This window comes from Lates calcarifer, linkage group LG10, assembly GCF_001640805.2.
Source record: "Lates calcarifer isolate ASB-BC8 linkage group LG10, TLL_Latcal_v3, whole genome shotgun sequence".
Taxonomy (NCBI): Eukaryota; Metazoa; Chordata; class Actinopteri; family Centropomidae; genus Lates; species Lates calcarifer.
In genome coordinates, this window is record NC_066842.1 from 27,198,801 (window position 1) to 27,220,643 (window position 21,843).

A 21,843-nucleotide genomic window follows, 5' to 3' on the forward strand; every position below is an offset into this window, starting at 1 on the left:
ATTCTGTCTTGGTTTTGTCCATCTCAGGTACTGTCATTTGAATGGCATGTCTGACCTGATGTGTATTTTAGAAACAAAAAAAATGCATATCACAAAATAAATACATTGAAGACCCAAGCCAGGATAACGGTATCATTCACCTTTTTACTCTTTAGCAGAGCTACAAAGATCTTCAGTTTACAATGATAAAAAAGCAAAGCAGCAAATCCTTGCACCTCAGAGAAGCTACAATATTTGGCATCTTCACTTGGTTACGGGATTCAAACAATTAACTGAATATCCAAATTGGTCCAGGTTAAGCCCCTTAACATATAGCTTAAGGTACCCTTAAGGGTTCTAAAATAATCTTTTCCACTCCGTCTTACAAGAACATATCATACGTGTATAATATATATATATATACATTCATATCGATATTCATTCATTCAGGCCCTGTTTTTATATCTGGACTACTCCATCTAATCAAAATACTCTCAGTTCATGCATTATTTAAGACATATTTATCCAAAATTCAGAAACATTTGGTATTTTTGGATATTTAGAGATTTCCATTGCAAAATAAGGAGGAGCACCTTGAAAATTAGATGATGTATCAAAAGGGGTTTGTCCTCTAATTAAATTTTCCTCAAATATATTTTTTTAAATTTTGAAATACAGTCATAGGTACATAGTGTGACTTTGTGTCAGTTGCTTTAAAATTATTAATTTTCTGTTGACTGATTTGTCTTAAACTTGACCATTATTTCTACAAGTTCCTCTGAATTTTGTCTCCTAATATCTGATACTGATAATACAGATTAGATGTTCTTCCTCAGTATTATTTTTCAAAAATTATTCTCCTCTGTAAAATGCTCTGTAACAGAATAGCACTATCTTGTAAAACATTTAGAACAATTTTAAAGAAGAACAGAAGAAAAACAAGAACAGCCCATTTGTGACACTGACAGTGATTAGTGAACCCTGTTAATGAGAGCTGAGGTCTATAAAGCCTATGGAAAACACAAGGACAACAGCTCAAAAAGTTTTGAGTTGGTTGAGCAAACATGAAATATGTGACTCATCTGATAACTGCAGTTGAGACAAAAAGATTTTCGGGTGCAAATACACAGTTGTTTGAATTCTTTTAGAATTCCAGGACCTGCAGATTCGACCTGACACTGTGTCTTTGTGAACAAAATGTGAGTATTTTTGCATAGCAAAGGAGTGTGTGTGTTTCTGTGTACATCTATGCTATTGCTGAAACGAGTCTGGGCCTGCTCCCCCCCCCTCACAAATGCACACATGCACCTACTCACACACACAGTCCCACTTACTACAGCATTCCAGAGCCTCTAAACACAAACACCAAACTCTGCTATTACCTCACATTCCAAAGGTGTCACAACACACAGACACACCAACACACACTTAAACACACACAGTTTAAATGGCTGCATTTCATCCTAAAGATGAGCAACCAACAGATAAAGTCGAGCAATCCTCTTGTCCCTTTCTTTGTTTCCTTCACTCCTTCCCTCTGCCCTTCTCTCTTTCCCACCCTCCATTTTTTTCCTACCTCTATTTCTCCTTCAGTCCAGTCCCCCCACCACCCCCACCCCCTTCTTTTCCTGTCTTGGCATGTCAGACTGTTCTTGAGAAATAGTTGTGAGTGCGTGGCTGATTTGTACAACAGGAGAAAGAATCCTCCACCCAGCGTAGCATCTATGACACTACTGCAGGACACTGATTTTAACAACAGGCCCAACACTGAGAAGGCTTTGAATATTAGTCACCCATCATTTTAAAGATAATAATACTTATTACTCTGCGAGAGCTGTAATGTTGAAGAACCATGTGTCACATTTTTGTTTTAATATACAGCTGGAGTGTTAAAGGACCAGTGTGTAACATTTATGGGGATCTATTGGAAGAAATAGAATATACAATACACAAGTATATTTTAATAGTGTATAATCACCTAAAACTAATGACTGTTTTTAATTGGCTTAGAATGACTCATTTATATCTACATGGGGAGCGGGTCCTCTTCCATGGAGTCCGCCATGTTGTGCTGCCATGTTTACACAGTAGCCTAGAATGGACAAACTGAACGCTTTTGCTGTTTTTACATTGATGCTGCAGCTTGTATATGGAAGATGCAGAAGATGAAGAGGAGGAAAGGAGGGAGTACATGGCAGTTTCACAGACTAACAAATACATACAATATCTAAATAGAGCTATATAAACGAACCTCATTACTTGACAGACTAGTTGAGTAGTTGCCATTTGTAACCTTTGGTTCTCAAAAATACAACAAAGACTGGGTTTTCCAAACAGTCACAGCTTTATGTGCCCTGCTAAATGCTAGTTAAGACTGCTGCTTTAGCAAGTGATGATCCCAGCTGAAGAATTCCTGCCCTGAGGCCATGACTAAGAGCAGAAACAACAGCAGGGATTGTGTAGCCTCAAGCAAAGGATAGCCTCATGTAGGTGTGGCCTGAGTTGCTTAACCTGTTGACAGACAACCCTAGTAGGACCTCATGAATAGCTGCCAGACACACACACAGAGCAGCGTAAAACAGAGGAGGAAGAATCAAAACATCCTCCATGAGTAGAACAGTTTCTTCTAATGCTGAAATTAGAGTGAAATAATTTTTACACCAGTGACAAACTTTGTTTTTGTGTAAAAGTTCAACTTTTTATTCTGTGAATTCTTTTAAAACAGTAAACAGCCTGGCATTAACAAGCACTAGGTACCTAAATCAACAAGAGTAACTTTAGTTTGTCATGTCGTTAGCTTTCAGAGAAGGTTAGAAAATTAATGTCATAATTCAATCTGTCATAAAAAAATAGGAACTCATAATTTCTATGCAATGTTGTCACTGTTGTTTTCTTAGCTGTTAGCTGTTAAGCTAGCTGGTAAATCTATCAGATTCTATTTACAGGGTGAAGATTCAGAAATCAAGGACTGTGGATGTGATCCAACACCTTTAGAAATTATTATGTGCAGAACTGAATGTATGTCCACAGAGCAGCCCACACCTGTGTTTAACAGCTTTACAAACCTGCACTTACACAGGTAGCAAAGACTTGAGCTAAAATCTGCTGGCACACCCTCTGATCACTGTGTGTATGAGCGAGTGTGTGACAGAGATTACAGTCTTTATTTCTCTGCTCAAAACATATTCATAATGAAGAGTTGAAGCCTACATCTTTACATTGGAATACAACATTCAAAACACACTGCTGAGAACAACAGTGGGCATGAAGCCGCATGAAAAGCTTTAATGCATCAATATTTAGTAATGCAACATCTCTACAGAAATGCTAAGAACAACAAACTAAAGGTGTCTGTTTTAAAATGGTTTCACAACCACAGGGGCATAAATCTCCACAGTGGTGAACTGTGACACTCACATAAATCTGTTGAGAAAGCTGCAGCTGAAATTGCAGTGTTGACTCTATGATTCAGCACTGAACATCGGGGAAAAACATCCAATGATTCATAGCTTGTTGTTTGTCAGCTAACTGTACTCTACTGTACTGTAAAAACAAGGGCAAATATACAGATATATATTGAAGGCGATGGCAAAAGCTGCATATTTAAGTTCTGAGACATGAGAAAAGCTTTAGTCTTATTTAACCACTATAATACAGAGTTACTTCATTTTGTACCTTAAAATGCTCTAAATGCATCATGTTAGGATTAAGTTGAAATGTGGAGGATGGTTGCACAGTTGTACAATAACTGAGCTTGACAATCATCAGAATCAAGTTCCAAATGTTATTTTCAGTCTGCTTTTACCTGTTTAATGGGCTAAACCACATAATTTTAAATATGCATAAGCAGTCTGTTCACAAAGCTGTTTTATGGTATGCATGTGCTGAACATGTGCATGTACATCGCTGCAGAACCAGACTTTTTTATTTAAGGCCTACACAGTAGCATCATGAGCCTGCTGAATCTGCCATGTGTGTTTCCAGTTTTGTTTATTTGCAAAAAATACAAACCATAAAATAAAAGCTGATATTTCCTTCAAAACTGTAGATTTTTCTGTCTAATTGGGCCAGTACTTAAACAGATAAGATTTTTAAGGCTTTCAGTTGCATATCATAGAGTTTTGCTTGAGTTTTCAACAGGACATGAGAAGGACATGATAAGAAAGCTGCCAAGTAGGCCTTTGAGATCATTTTGTTTGCAAAAAATTTGGAAAATTGTTTCAGTTTTTAATAATGACTCTCATACTCTGTCTTTGGACTGTAGAAAGACATGCACATGAAAAAGAGGATAAACTCTTGAGCCAGGACGCTTTCTTGCTGTGACTTGACAGTGCTTACAACTGAGCCACAGTGCTGCTTATCTCTGGATAAATCAATAGCTGTAATTTGTAGCATCCCTGCTAATTTTAAAGACAGCACAATCAAACATTCTTGGAAAACAACCTGACTTGTTAATGAACGAAGAGATTCAATTTGATCCAGTCTATTCACGTTCTGGGAGATGACTACTGAAGAATGTTGATTTGCATGGGAACATTCCCGCAAATGGGCGGTTCATGTGTGGTGTGAGTCAGTCCACAACAGGACAAAGCCTGGTCTTTTCAGCACTGGTCCTGATCTGATCTGTGTCCTATAGACACTGCAGAATGTGTGTCCTAAATGACTGTGGTCACTTATCTGGCAGATTTCACAGACTCAAGAAATTTGACAAGACAATACAATTATCAGTTTTCACACATTGATGTTTTGGAGGAGATATAACGTCCCTGTTCAAATCTTTCTCTCATCTGATTTCCCATCACCTCTGTCTACCATAAAGTCATCTCATAAAGGCAAAAAGGCTACAATATTTAACATAAAGTGAGAAATTTTACTTTAAACATGTATACATCATGAGCTGTTTTGTGACCATTTTTGTTGTTGGGCTGAGCACCATGAGGTACAGGACACTGTTTTGGCCATGTCCACACTATTCTCTCTATTTTAACATCTTTCAAAAACAGCATACTGGATAAAATAAGCTCTGGTTTAGGCAAGGTAGAGGTGTCCACTAGACCTTCAGCAGGCAGAGCAGTAAATTCTGGGTCAGGTTGTGCTGTTAGCTGCTGAAGAACAGGGGTACAACAGGAGGGGCTCAGCCTGTTCTGCTGAGCATGTATGTGCAAATTTCAGCACATTTACACAGGTGTCAACCTGCATTACTTTGCTTTGTTCAAGTTCATTTCAAAAAAGTCATATACATATGCATATTTACCTGTATCATCTTTACTTTCCCTTTCTCAGTCTGTAACAAAACACACGATTGAACCCTGGTGTCCCCCCTCTGAACACAGGTATGAATCTAACATGATAAAGACCATCAGGCAGAGATATTGTGAAGTTGTGCTGTGTGATCACTGAGGTGACTGAAGTGAGCAGTCACACCCAAAACTGTCTCCGGTGTCTCCAAAGCCTTTTCAGGTGCTCAGTGCAGTGTTCCAGAACCACATGGTATCTGGGTCAAAGGTGACTCTGTCTACTGAGTCACATTTACTGGCTTGAATGAGTCACACAGTAGTGCATACGCTACTGGGACAAACTGGCGGGTAAAAATACACTTGAATACACTAAATTAAAATACACACTGGGAGAAAATACACTTTTCAAGGTGTCTTGATGAGAGAATATAGTGCAGAACCTACGGACTATCTATTGACTGGCTGGCTTGTGTTCTGATTCACTGCTCCAGTGAGTGGCTGACTTTATGGGCGACACCTGTGTGTTCTTTAACTCAGAGGTCAGTGAAGACGACCATGTTCAATGGCTGTGTGTGTGTGTGTGTGTGGTTTGGTATATGGGGTGGGCAGCTAATCACGGGGGCCAAAACACCCTGGGTGGTGAAGGGGCTGGAGATGTTGAGCTGGTGTGTGTGTTCAAGTGTGTGTGTCCTGCTGGAGACAGGGAAATTCCTGCTGTAAGCTAGGCCTCCATGACTCAGTCAGTGAGTCAGGAGAAATACATGGGGAATGAAATGTGTACTGACACAATGAGGACCACAGAGAATTCTTACTGCAACACTGAGACTGTCATTCATATCTTTACATTTATATTGCAGGGCATGACCCACAGACCTGTATGCAAATACGATCTAAATGTAAAACAATGAGGGGAAGGAGACAGCTGGGTGAATGGGGTTTTTGATGAGGGTGTGGTGTAAGCCCCTTTTACACAGTCTGTTCAAGATGGGAATGTAATGCCGTCATTCTCTACCGTACAGTACAAAAGGTATGAACATGGGTTGGGGGACATTGTTGTCAAGTCAAGTCAATTTTACTTCACAACAACAGTTATCTCAAGGTACTTTTCATATAGAGCAGGTCTAGACTATACTCTTTAAGTTGTCCTACCTTTAAACCAGCAGTGGAGATAGTCACAGAGCTGAAAAGCAGGATCTCTGTTTGGAAGATGCTGTAGGCTGACCATGATGCAAACAGGAAACCCTGTCACTCTGATTAACATAATACCTCATTCCCCTGTGCCTCAGAGCTCTATAGTCCAAAAACACTAAACCAGTGAGCCACACTGTTGCACTGGATGACATGTTCCTTTCTTACCATGAGCACACCCACTGTAATTTATTTTGACTCCATCCCACATACACCATCCTATTGCAATATACTACTGTAGCATCTTTATACTTCCAAACTGCGGGGAGTCTGAGTGTTGCACTTCCATCTGATAACCCCTCTCTCAATATTTACTGGATGTGACAGGTTAAGAGGCAGTTTGTTTTAATTAGCCTGGACCACATTAGAGTCAGGGAAACCTGGTTGTTCTGATGAATGTGTGAACCTGGTATTCTCTCTCTGACACACACTCACACACACTCCTCCATGGCATGGAGGGAATCCTCTTCATCTATTTAAAGCCGACTCTGTTTCCTGGCCCTGTTAACTGTTCCTCAGCACAAAAAAATATATCAATGATCTTTTCTTTCATTTCTGTCTTGGGTGCAAGAGCTTTTGAGGCTACAAATATAACCATGAACACTTCCAGTCTTACTTAGTTCTATATTTAAGCTATTTATCTTCCACTATAAGTGAAAAATTTACATTATGTCTGAATAGACACACAAGCAAGCCAGCTCAACATGGCAGGACAGTGCAGTCATTGGGAAGCTTTGACATGGCTATCTCTGAGTTCCACAACAGTGGAATGTTATTTTATATTAATTACACACTAATTACTGGCGTGTAATTACTCGTTACACACACAGCGATCTGCTCCACAGTGCTTTACTGTCTGCCATGTTCCTGACTGTGTAGTAAACCCAAACACACAAACACACACACACACACACACACACACACAGTGGTATGACATGAGCAGTGAGCCAACACTGACGCAGAAACCTTTCAAACAATAGCAGGGTAGGACTGTTACTGCCAGTTTCTTTGTCTTTCTATCTTTCCTCCTCTTTTCCTTCCATTCTAACTACTTTTCTCTCCCTCCTCACAAACCATTTACTCCCCCCCCCCAATCTCTCTCTGTTTAACTTAATCAATGTCATATTCAATACTTGCACATATCATCTTGTCCGGCCACTCTTTCTGCTCTCCTTCTCCCTCCGCTCATGTTTTACTGAAGCATTTTTCTCTTTCAGCTGACTGATCGCCTCCCTCTGTCCTCTGGCCATAAAACCTTCATTTCTCTCCACTTTCCTCTGAGTCAGCAGAAAAACAGACCATGGCTCTGCCTCGCTCCTTCTCTCTCTCTCTTTCTTTCTCTCTCTCTTTCTTTTTTCTTCCTTTCTTACTTTCTTTCTTTCTTGCCTTCGTCCTTCCCGTAGCCATAAACCTTCCTAATTCTCCCTCTATAGTCCACTGAGGCTTATGTTTGAATGCTGGAGAGCAACAAGCAGAAAGCAGAGAAAAACCAAACAGCTAAATGTGGTTTAGGACGACGGCAATCTGCTGTGTGCTCTGATTCTGCAGTGCAGTGATGCATTCAAGGAAGAAAGTTTAAAAGAAAACACGCACTGTGTATCCCTAGGACTCCATAAGGAAAGCTCTCAAGAGGATTACAGGCATCAAGTGACAAACTTTTACTAAATTCTTATCAGCGTATTCAGAAGTGCAGCCTGGGAAAGTTTTGGGAAATTTCTGCTTTATTTTTCTCTGTTCACAAGTTGTTTTGTACGTTTTACCTATTTCTTACAGCATATATTTTCCATTTTTGTTATATTCAACGGCCTGACAAAAAAGTCTTTCAGTGTCTTTAACTTACAAACTCTTTCCCCTCAAAACAAAACAATACTGTAGATATCCAGCGTTTTATTCTGACCACTCTACGAGGAGCGGGAGGAATTTTCAGTGACTTTGTCCTTTTTGTTGCTGCACATTCCATTACAGAGCAGTGAAGCCTCCTCAACCAGTGTGTACTGACTTTAAACCCTTTACCCCAAACACACACACACACAGACACACACACACACACAAACACACACAATCCCCACTGAGATCCAACAAAAGGTAGGAATCCACTGAGAAAATGTTAACTCCAGTTCCCCTCTCCTCCCCCTTCACATTTTCCTTTCTTCATACTCTAGTCTCCCTCACTACTTCTCCCCCCTCCCTACTCAGTCTGTGCACAGCTGGGGTATAGCAGGTCCTGCTAAAGCACTCATACACACACGTACTTAACCACAGGGGATGAAGGAATAGATGAACACCAAAAGAAGGACAGAATTGTTAAAAAAGCCAAAGTGCCACTGAGGCAGTGATGTTTCATGCACGCACTGAAATCTCTCACACACACACACACACACACACACACACACAAACACACACACTCACCAGATAGTTCATTTTGTCCCTGCTGCAGAGAGGTGAATGTGGTAACTCCGGGGCAGGGCTGTAGCTCAGCCCCTGCGAGACACTGTGCTGACTAGATCCTGTGCGAGTAGATCCCAAAAGGTCCCAAAACTCCTCCAAGTCTCCCCTTCCACCCTCCTTCCTTCCTTCCTTTCTTCCTTCCTGTGTCCCTCTGTCCTCCCACCTTTTCCTCTCTGTGTCTCTCCTTCTGTCTTGTTCGGTCTTGTTTTCAGTAGTCAAGCAGATCCCGACACATTCTGCCGCTCTGTGATCTCACACAGCAAGAATGAGACTGCTGCTTGGCCCATTTACTTCTACCCCCCTCGCCCCTCTTTCTCACTTGGTCTCCCTCTCCCTCTCTCCCTCTCTCTCTCTTGCCCGAGGAAAAGAGGGAGGAGTGTGTAACCTGACACGTCACTTCCTGTTGGATCCTGATATTCCCTCTATCCAGTCTGGCCATTGGCCCGAGGAGCTCTTCTCATGCAAATAAGCTTTGCCCTTCTACTGTCACCCCCCCACCCTCCCCACCCCTACGTCTCTCTCTGTGTCCCCCTGGCTGTGAGAGACTGTCATTACTTTGAAATGCTGCTGAGACTCACTCATACAGTAAACTGCACATGAGCATGAGGCATCATTACCTCATCACATGTTCTTTAAACTCAAGATTGCTGTTCCTTTGTCAACCTGCCTTAGAGAGCTGGTGACTAACCTGAAGCTACAGTCAACAGACAATGTTTGGTTTGGTGTTTAGAGCGTGTTAGCTCTTTCTTCATGTTACAGTTAAAACATTATTATGTGGAATCTGCCACCTTTTCCCTGAAAGGCTTTGATTTTTCTCTATCCGTCCTTATTGATGAATGTTAAAATCAAAGAATTCTGCAGAGAATACCAAAAAAAAGGACTGACAGTGTTTGAATACCACTGTACTAGGAATTGTATAACTTTACCTAGTTGTTAGTTGCTATTCCTTTTTTTCATAAATAATTGACTGGTCTCTATGCGTAACGTAAAGGCTGAAGCAGCTAAAACTGGTGTAAACTATGCAGAGAAATTCAATCATAGTCTGTGTCTCTGCCATGTCAGTCTTTTTAGTGATGTTGCTGTACTCAAACAGCTATTAAATTATTGCAATGTTATTACACATCACAGACAAAACTACAAAAATAAGACCTGGCATGCAATGAACCATGGAAGCATAATTTGTGGAATCCACCACTTGTATTAAGTATTTGTTTTGTTATAAAGTTTTGGGAAAATGTTTACAAAATGGTGAACAAGACATAGAAAATATGACACCTTAAGGCCTTTTAACACTAAGAGCGTTTTATATACATATATATATATTAATATTTTAATTAATTTGCATGTACATTTTTTTTTGCTGTTTTTTTAACATAGAACATGAATACTACATGACGATAAAGCAAGGTCGATTTTTCTGAGCTTATGCACTGTGAATACAGGCATTGCAATCACACAGGCTGTCGGAGGCTGCTCTGGGCCAAAGGATCCCCTGCCTCCTCAAATGCAGCGGTCACATTTCCAACAGGACCTCAAACTGTCCCACAAACATCCTAAAAAATATGTTTTCTTGGCCTTTAGATTTGAACACAGTATCACACAGTAGAACTTAAATGGAATGTTGGAAAAAGCTGATGTAGAATGTGTGTGTATGTATATCTTTTTAATTTTAAGGATAACTTAAGCATTAAGCATTTTACAGGTTAAAAGTGCTTCATATGCTTTTGAACCGTGTCCACCTGACAAGATGCAGCTCAGTCAGTCATCTCTAATATGAACAGACACTTACAAAAGAGAATCAGTGCAAATGCAAATTTAAAAGTCTACAAGCAAAAGCTGCATATAAATACTCTAAATACAGCCCCTTCCAACATGCCCCACTTCATGTTAATCTGAATCTAATCGTGTTGGAATAAGCAGCCTGGTCACAACAAAGTCACAAATGATCTTCCTATGTCCAACCAGTAACGTTTCTGTAACACTTCCCACGTGACACAAGTCTGACCTGAATGCCGTCAGATTAACGTAAAGGCTGAAGCAGCAAAAGGTGAAACATGCAGAGAAATTCAATCTAGTCTTGTTCCAGCTTTGAGCATCACTGTAAGAAATGTATTACCTCAAGCCTCAACTAAAAGAAACTATTTACAGCTGTTACAGAGGAGATTCTTCTCGGATCAGATAAGTCCATAAAAACTATTTCCTCATAGTGCAACTGGGACAAAATAGTTTTAAAATAATCACAACAACCACCACAATAATAATCTGACCAACAGTTCAATCTGAAATTTTCATTCCAAGTACATGGATGCATTTCTAGCAACAGGTGCCAAATATTGTGCAATGTAGCGTGAGAACTGTGGCTCTTTCCATACCAAACTTTCCATACATCCAAAACTTAGTATAACATTAATTAGTAGTATAAATGTCTCCCTTGTCTGAATGACAACAAGCCACTTCAACAAATAGATAAAACTAGCAATGTTACACAGACTTAAATGACTGATGTTATGCAAAATCTGGTTTCATGTGAAGAAGCTGTTGGGCTGCTGTATCAGGAGATGGGAGTTCATGACTTAATGACACCCAGACAAGAGACACAGAACAAACAACATCATCAAACGTCAATATCAGCACTTATCTCTGACCTACACACACACACACACAGACACACACACACACAGACACAGCAGGTCATAACCCTACTTTCTAAGGGGTCGTCCACAGGACAGTGGAAGAGTTTTGCAACATCTGCCTCTGTATGTGGGGCTTGTTTATTTTCTTGTTTGTCCTGTTGGGGGAAATTTCTGACTTTATGAAACATCAACTGACTTCTGAAGCTTCTGAAGCCACCCTGCCATAATATAGATCAGTTTTACAAGTCTTCCCCTTACTTTGGCCTTTCATCTACACTGAGTCAGCGTTTTTCCAGGGCCACTGAGGCAAGGGTGATGCTGTGGTGTTTGGTGCTGTGGAGTGAATGGTGTACAGACGATCTAGGAACAGATTGGATGACTGCAAAAACTACACGATAGTCAGAAAAATCCTATACTGAATGACTGGTAATATGAAGAATACACACTGGTCAGCTGATTAGGATTGTGTCACTACAGGCAACAACCAAATCCTGTGAGAACACAATGAACCATCAATAACCAATTACTCTACTGTATCATTAATATTTAAACTGAAAATGTGAGCCAAGAAAAGGCAAAAACTGAACAAAACAGTGAATGGAATGTTAAAATTCTTTTGAATAATAAGTCTGGTGTTATTTTGTATTTTCTTATAGTCAAAAATCCCATGTCCAATTCCATCTCAGTACTTTCTATCTTCTCCATTTTCTCTGTGGCTCTCAGCTCCATGTACAGTCTTTACAATCATGTTTAGTTTCAGGACAGTTTAAATACGGGACTAAGTCAAAATACACTACAGTGTGTGTGTTCATGGTAATGAAAGAACATGTCACTCGGTGCGACAGTGTGGCTCTTTGATGCATTTTTTATAGTTTTTGGACAACAATGTAGCAAATGTAATAATAAAAGAGCTGATTCGGTCCAATTTAACCTGAGTACTGGTGGCATGCAAATCACAATCAGACCAATGTAGGTACTGTGTGTCTTGCTTCAGTGTAGATATAAGGAGATAAAAGATAAAAGGAAAGGAAGTTTTTCTGAAGTCCTCCTGGATTTTCTGAGCTTATTGTGGTCTCTGACACTCTCTCTATTTGCTATTTCTGCTCAGTTTGGATTTTTATTATACAACTATTATCACCATTTGAAATGAATTTATGAGCAAGAATAAAGATAAATTCATTAAATAAAGCCTGGTTTTATCTACTAGTGGCTTGGCCTGTATTAAATTTAGGATGTCCAAATATGGCCATAGACTCCTCAGCTCCTCCATGCCTCTTCTCTAATATTTGAAGAACAGTTGTTACATTGTGTCTGATGCCAGCTATCCAACAGAGCATTCCACACACCTACACACACACTTCGCCCCCCATGACCTGGGCACTGCCCTCTCTGACCGCCACACTCAGTAACAACAGCCTCTGTTACACTGATCTACAAATGGCAAGTGAATGCCACACACACACACACACACACACATACACACAAAAAACAGAAAGCAGTCATTGAGGATTAAGAGATGTAGGTCAATGTGAATCTGAATATGGTAATGATCTCTGCTGGGGAAGTGGCTTCATGAACACTTCACTCTCAGTTTAGCTAAAGGATGTCCATACTGTAGCTCTGGCTCAGCAATGCCACTCATTTCAAAACGTTTCTGTGTTTGTAAAGGTAAGATTATCTAAAACTACAGTGCTCCCTCTGCTGTCCACTGAATTCAAATCTGAATGTGTTTATAAGGTGCGTCCTCAATCCTGGACTTAAACAAAGATGGAAAATGGACAACCAAGGAGCTATGATTTCTGGCTGCCATCTTTGTACAGATTGAACAATGAAGAAGCACCTTGTGAAACCCATTCAATTCTGACTGTTACTGCACACTAAAAGGATAATAGAGTCATGTGGATTATGGATAACTTCTGTAACTCCAGTGTCATAAACAATAACATAACAATGATGATGAAGATTCTCAGTTTTGAGCTGCGCCTTCAGATTGATAAGCACATTTAAATTAGCTTTGACACCGTCAGTTACACACAGTGCTTTAAATAGCCACTTGACTGTTGCTTTTCTAGAGTAATCTGATTTATAAATCATCATATACACAAGAACTCGGATTTCTGCTTTGTCCAACTAGATTTCTCCTGGTGAAAGACAATTTCTTGTTCAGGTATATGATCAGGTTTTCAAATTATCTAATTATCTTTTACACATGTGCATGTAAAATCACATTACCCATGTTTTTTTTCTACATGTTACAGTATTGGATTATCAAATGTCTGACTAAGGCCATGTTGAGATCAACATCAGCACTACATTAAAAAATACAGCACTCTAATTCATCTTGTTGAGACCACTGCATTGATGCAGTGGGAGTGCTCCAGAAAACAAAAGGCAGTCATCTAGCCAAAAAGTTAATCCTGACTCAGCTCCTGCTATAATACAGTGTGATGTCGTCAGAGAAGACCCAGCCAATCAAATTCACCCAAAAACACATTCCTGGTAGATTACTGTGTAAAAAGGAAATTCTGCTGTTTACCTGCTGATCAGTGAGGAGGAAGTTAAAATGAATGCTGTGATTAATAACAGACCAGAGCTGTAAATACTGTCTCACAGTATAACAAACCACTGTGCAGTGTCTTGGTGTCTGCTCTTCATGGCTCCATCATCTCACCAGCACCTGAAACACCATGCTCCTGCCAACCACCCACCAAAAGTGCACCACGCACTCTTGGTTTTTGTAGTTTTTTAGTCACACTGTGATTGTACTGGTTTTGACTGGAAAGGAATAGTCTACGAATGTAAAATAGGATGCTCATGGGAAAATGAAAATGTTATTCTTTCTTAGATAGAATGCCAAAGAAAATCTGCTATATATTACCATCATCTGTTGTTATGTGCTACATTTTTGTCAAACATGAAATCTGTTCCTTTTGGATTTAACATGGTAAATCAGAAAAAAAAACATATGTATAGAACAAGCATGACTCACATTTCACAACATAATAATTCAAAATCTTGGCAACAAGATTTTGGTAACTGTTCTTAATTTGACAAGTGAAAAGCAGAACAATTTTTAAAATGTAAATCAAAATATTGGTATTATGTGATGTGATGTATTATGACATACACAGTCATTACTAATACCATCATTTTGAATCAGGTGTTCTATAGTAACTTCATAGTTATGATTTACTGCATTAAATGATTAATTGCATTAATACGTACAAAGTTGTATTTCTTTTTCTATGAGTATGATATCCTATTTGTTTTTCCTTACTGTTTATCTGTTTAATTATAATCACTGTGCTGCTGAATGGGCTACTGTGTCCTTCATGTTGACCGCTGTGAGGCTGCTAAACTGGAAACTGTCAGATCTTGCACATAGTGGCAGTAAGTCACTTGCCTGACTAAAATGAATTCCTCTTTTTCTTCTGCATCTCAGCTCTTCATTAAAGTGCAGATTAAAATCTCATATTAAATAAAAGTGGAATCAGATGACTGACAGTGTGTGTGGATGAGCATCTCCTCTCCTCTGCTCTCCTCTCCTCCATCTTCAGTCATTTCACTCTTCCTCCATTCTCCCTCCATACACATGGTTAATAACTTCATTAACCCCTGTCAGCTCTCTGCTCTGGTCCAGTGGCTGACACATACTAATTGATGAGCTTGGAGAGTGTGTGTGCGCAAGGGACTGTGTGTTCATCATTTAGGCTGCGTATTATAACAGTAAGTGATCTCTCTCAGCCTTGAGCAAAAAATACAAATGGCTGCTCTTGGGTGAAATCCTTGTATGTCGGATTTTTGTGTTGTTCATGCTTTCAGATAATAACCACTGATATCTCCTTAGACTAATGACCATTCCAACCCCATAGGCTCTCACAACCCGTTCGCTAACACCTCAAATATAAAGTCAGAGGAAATGAAACAAGGCTGTTATGCTTGTAAAGCTGAGATTTTGCAAATACAAGGTTTTCGCTTGACAACTGTGAAGTGATTCCCATTCAGCACATACAGGCAGAGCTGTGCACTTGTTTCACAGAAATTCTAATGACTGTGACATTTGGTGCTAATACATTAGGCCAAACATTGGGGCAGTGATTTTTAATTCTCCAGCAAGCAGCAGTGACAGGACAAAAGGATCATTGTATTGATACAAAATGGCACAACACACACACACACACACACACAGGCTGAGAAACATAATAGGATTGGTATGTGTCCAGATATGAAATTCATTTCCTGTGATTGTGCACGTGTTGAGTCAGTGATTTTTAATACTGGGACTGTATTGTTAGGTCCTGTTTGGGAATCTAGCTAATGCCCTCAGGAGGTCGAACACATAGTGTGTATGTGAGTGAGTGTGTGTGTGTGTGTGTGTGTGTGTGTGTGTTATCATGGTTGGGAGGGCAGCTCCTGCTACAGTTTGTGATCAGCAGCTCATTTGAATTTTCTCTCCATTTTTCTTTTCACTGTCTAAAACCAGATGCATTTTCTGAGCAGTGCTGATGCAACACACTGATTACTGTGCAGTGATCTGCTCTTTTTAGAAAATCTTGGTACATCTTAGTGAAAAACAGTAAAAACTGAAAATAATGAGCATTAAATATATGTACAGCATTACCTCCCATATTTTGCCATAATACATCACTGTGGGACACGACAGCAGTTCCACACACACAGAACAAATCTGAAGCATCTTTTATGCATCTGTTCTATTTTCGAAGGGTTGGGGGGAAAAATGATTCACATAAAAGTTACAATTCTTATAGAATTCTAAATCAATTCACAGAGTCCAAAATCAGTTTTTGAAATTGCATTAGTTACTAACATTATGTTGACAGAAGAGAAATGACAGAGCACAGTACACATACTACTGCTATCTACAGTTCATCTTCAGAGAAGACAAGCTTCTGGGATCCAGAATTTGATCGCATTTTAATATCAGTTCCAAAGTGTGCAGACGCACACACTGATGTGTTACATGTCACGCCTCTGATTCCATAATGCTGGTGTGCTATCTAAAAGCGCACACTGGTGTGCCATTATACTGACTTTGGTTCAGTGTAAACAAGCAAAGACAGCATAATGATGGGTCTTCTTAAGGACAGTATAGCGGGATCTCTGTATGGAAAGGGCTAAAGAGCGAGAACGGGATCTGGACGGTCCCTCTGTAAGTGTGATATCACAACTTGACTGAGGTCAGAGGTCAGGCCAGGCACAAAAAATGACATGACTGGTGGATTAAATGACACTACAGACAGAAATACCATACATACACCACACACCATGTAGCCCTCAAAGCAGAAGTTGAACAACAAGAAGGCCCAGAGCAGAACTGACAGTTACACAAAATCAAACAGTAGAAACTGAAATAAACAAATATTGCTATGATGATTGAAACATGAAAGTAAAATCATTCAGGAGCTTTTATACAAAAGGCTTCTGCAGTTGAGTTTCAGCATGCCTCCATCCTAGAGGTCAACAGTCTTTTTATCGGCTATAATCTGCAGCTGCAATATGGGACTGCACACTGTGAATGCATCCCTATTCACTGCACAGTAACAGCCATTCAGCACTGTCTGGGCCATTATCATAAAACTGTGGCATGATGCCATCCTGTCAGCGCAAAATAAAGAAGACAAAACACACTGGCTACCTAGTATAGAGAGATACACACTAAATTCACACTGTCTTGATGTTTCAGGCAGTTATTAGTCCAACTCTGATGGAAGGAGGTCTGAATGACACAGCATTACTTACATGTAACTGGAGGTCAATATTTGATGGCAGTGATTATGACATGGTATCAAACCTCAATACTTTCTTGTAAAAGTACCAAAAAGTTACAAAAAGTATATTGTAAATGTTTTAACCAATGGCAGCCCTAATACTAATTATACTGAACTATGTCTAGAAGCTTCAAAAAGCATATTCCACATTCTCACAGACTGACACAACGGAGAATCAGTCATGCCAGAGGCAACACTTTGCTCTACTGTGTCAGACAATCAGCTCTTTGACAGTGAAGTAAAATGACAGCCACTGTAGGGAACATCACGCACACAGCCTATGGGATGCGTCAAGCACAGACCTATTCACCTTTCTGTCTCACACTCTATTGCCACTCCATCTATGTCGTGAGCTGTCTCTCTTTGTGCAGCCAGTACATTTGAATCAGCACTAAAAGAACTTAAGTAAAGTTCTGCTATTACAAAAGCAAATATTGCTGTTATACCACTTCATATACTTCTACTTCTAGCTCTCTTATTTCCCCTAGAACCATCCATACTGCTGCTTCTAAAGGCCAGAACATGTCTTAAGTGATTATGCCAGGCTGTGGTTCAGAGACGTACGCCTGGTGGTTTTATTTTATACCCCCTTTTATATACTGTGTGTAAAATGTGTCCAGTATTTTGTTTTGAACCCACCTTCCCATCAGAACTTAGACTTACCCATCACATTATCATGATTTGTACCAATCTGTGACTTATTGCTACCCATAACCCCCATAACATCATCTTGTTTACATAAACCACTGCTGTTATATATTTTGGGTATTTGTGTGATATGTTTTTGTACTGTCCATATGGTACATCACACTTTTGGCCCCACAAATGGTAGTGCTGATAATGGTAGTTGGTTTGGTGCAGAGCAAGATAAGCTTACTAGTTCTGACTGCGTATCCTTTCTCTCCAGAAGCTGCACTAAACATTGCACTAAACATTGAAGCACTTCATTCTCAACATGGGAATTATAAAACTGTGCCAGCTGAGTATTGAAAAACATGCTTTGTTGGATTTAAAATCCACCTGGTTGTCATATACTAAGCCCTAAATATTTCTGAGTTTTGAATATTATAATGTTCTTAACTGCTGAAGCCTAAAATTTATAAAACATTATGATATTTAAAAATAACTGAAAAGAAAATTACAGCTACTGCACATCTTTGGCAGCATAGAACAGATGGACCAAGCTTAAGGTATTTTACATGTGTATATGTAGAGTTTAACAGATACACACAGCAATAATTCACATATACAGTATGCACACATGAACTAGTGTCTTTCAGTGGTGATGTTACTATTCACCATTGCACATGGCTTGCAGTTAAGTCACAGTGTGAACCACATTTAATAAGTAGTTAGGCTGGATTGCTTCATTATAATGACTGTTTGCTAAAACACTAGTATGCCTGCTGTGTGGATGGAAAATGTTTGACAGTTTATTTATACTTATTTATACTTTTGATCAACTTGTGTTCTTAAATAAAAACATGTTATCTGGGATCACCAACCTAAAAAGAAAACTCAAATTAAAAACATGCCATATTTTTTCTGTGTTAGGGTCACAGGCTGACTAAACTGCTGCTCCAGTTCTAATTTCCTTATTTTTTAAGGTAAAATCACTACAGATTGACTATTAATGAACATCATGTGGCACAGAGTCAAAATGCAGCACACTGTACCACAATGATGAAGATCATGACACTTGTGCAAAACATAAATCCTGTTAGTCACTGAACTCGGTAGCAGTCTGTTCAAACATCACTCCTCTCAGTCAGGTTCTGTTCCAGCTCCACACATCAAATGACTTATTAGATCAGATGTTTGGTGCAGAGTACAGGTGTTACTACTCCACTCCATGCTGTAAGACCTACCTCTACCTGTGGTGCCCCCTGCAGGCAGTCAAACATTCTACAGAATACCTAGAGGACAGAGAAGGACCACAGGATACACAACACACAGATGAGCAGAGAAAGCACACAGGGAAAACAAGTCTTTTCTTCACGTTTACGTGTTCTACAATATATTGTTTCATGGTGACAAGGACGGTGTTTGACGGAATGAGTTTCATATCATATGTCATTTGAAATCTTGCCTTATCTCCCTCACACACACACACACACACAGAGGGAGTTACTATGGCAACCAAGCCTGAAGGGCCAGTGAATCAGTCTGGACTGATCTAGATTTGCTGATAACACATATAAAAGGGACACACACACACACACACACACACACACGCACTTGCAGTTCCACAGCACACACCTCTTCATACAAAACATAGGTTAAGCAGAAATGCACATTTGCACCTGCATGTCCAGACACAAACTCACACATATGCAACCAGGGAGGAGCTAACAAAGCAGACACACACGCTTGCTGTGGTTCCAACACACTGAAACGCTGGTTCAGCTGAAATATATTCACCTGATGCAATGGGGAATACACGGTGTGTGGACAGATTTACTGTAACATATTCACTGCATCTATTAACACTACACTGACTGTCTGTGCGCAGAGCATGACCTATATTAGAATGAATTAGATTTAACATAAGAATGCATAATAAGCTTCTTTTAAAAAAAAAAAAAAAAAAAAAAAAACAGCAATAAGTACTTTCAGCAACCCTCCAACCTGACAAGACTGCAGGTTCAGGAGAAATGATGAACAGGTCAACATAAAGGCATGAGAACAGTTCAATGTACAAAAGGATAGATACACTCACTGAGCTCTTAGCGTATTCATGCAACTACCCAATCAGCGATTCATGTGGCAGCAGTGTACCTCCCGCAGATGTAGGTAAGGAGCTTCAATTAATGTTCACATCAAGCATCAGAATGTGGAAGTAATGTGACCTCAGTGACTTTGACCATTGCATGTTTATTGATGTCAGTTTGGCTTGAGTATTTCTGAAACTGCTGATCTCCTGACATTTTCATTCACATCAGTCTCTAGAGTTTACTCAAGAGTACTGCCAAAAACAACAACAAAAAAAAACATCTAGTGAGCAGCAGTTCTGAGAGGTCAGGGGAGAGTGGTCAGACTGGTTCAAGCTAACAAAAAGCTACAGTAACTCATTCGGTAACTATTCTTTACAACTGTGATGAGCAGAAAAGCATCTGAGAATGTACAACACATCCAACTTTGTAGATGGACTACAACAGCAGAAGACCACGTCAGGTTCCACTCCTGTCAGCCGAAATCTGAAGCTGCAGTGGACACAGGCTCACCAGAACTGGACAGCTGACGATTGGAAAGACGTAGCCTGGTCTGATGAATCTGGATTTCTGCTGAGGCAGGGTCAGAATCTGGAATCAAACAGCATGAATCCATGGACCCAACGTGCCTTGTGTCAACAGAGAAGGCTGCTGGTGGTTTAATGGTGTGGGGAGTGTTTTCTTGGCACACTTTGGGCTCTTAATATCAACTGATCATTGTTTGAATGCCACAGCCCATCTAACAGCTCATCCTTTTTGTGTAACCTAAAGCCTACTGGAAGTCTAACTCCAGTAAATACACAGATCCGTTTACATCATCACATTGCAGAGGCAAAGCAGGAGGACAGATCAGTCTCTCAAAGTTCTCCAGAGGGTTTAATGTCTTTTTATAGGCCATCAGAAGTGGAGTAGGCTAATTAGCATGCAGCCTTAATATAGACCAGCACAACACTCGGCCATGTTCTGCACTTTCTGCTGCATGCTGACGGAATACCAGAAATTTCAGACAACACCACAGAAAAGACCATCTCAGCCTCAGTTTAGGGTTTTCACCCCTGGTGCCTGTTAGCTTCAGAGCTGATATTAAGAATTGACAGATGAGTTTTAAAGCTCCATCACTGACATTTCTCTCCAAAAATGCCTGATCAGCAGTTCCTATTAACTGCTCTTTAATCCACATAGTATGTAGATTAGAAGAGACTTATATGGATTACAGATGCATTCACCATCAGCCTCACAACTGTCTGAGCTGCAATCATAATAATCTTCTGATGTTTCACTGGGGTATTTTGACTAAGGGACAGGTTATAATGAAGTTTGGCTTGGAAAATTCATGGTTCCCGAAGGATCATTTCTAATGACCTTGGGTGGCAGTCTGACCTTTGCTCTGTTGTCAACTTGATGTCAAAGGTGCAACACACACACACACACACACACACACATAAATTTGCATACCAGTGATGCTATTGACATTCCAGGAGTGTTTATTTTTTAAAAGTTGTATTTCAGCACACCACAAACATCTATATGTGAATGCACAGATGTGAAGGTCAGTGGTCCAGGTACGAACCCCGTCAATGGGACATTCAGAGCCCTAGTTCTGCCAGAAATTGATCCACATTTGAAAAACTGACAGACTAATATTTCATTTTCACAGATTTTAGTCACTCCAATGTTTTTTCATTTTGTAATGGGATGGATATATTTAGAGACTTCTAGCTATTTCTGCTTGAACCATCAGTACTGCTGCTTCTAAAGGCTGGAACACATTGTGAGTGAATGTGTCTGGGTGTGGTTCAGAGCAGGACTAGTCCCATCATGCCTTGGATGATGTAAACAGGATGATGGTGCAGTTTAG

General features: G+C 39.9%; 1 protein-coding gene across 3 annotated transcripts in view; it reads right to left on the bottom strand.

Annotated features, from left to right (window-relative positions):
• bcar1 (BCAR1 scaffold protein, Cas family member) overlaps positions 1–21,843 on the bottom strand; it is a 78,933-nt gene that overhangs the window by 31,953 nt on the left and 25,137 nt on the right. Inside the window, exon 2 of one of the 3 annotated variants that reach the window (XM_051073658.1) lies at positions 19,143–19,190. The exons of 1 other annotated variant lie outside the window; for it this stretch is intronic. In XM_051073658.1, coding sequence (XP_050929615.1) covers positions 19,143–19,190 — 48 coding nt within the window. Of the gene's footprint in view, positions 1–8,813; positions 9,215–19,142; positions 19,191–21,843 lie in introns of those variants that run through there. One more of the 3 variants, XM_018678575.2, reaches the window with a different exon arrangement.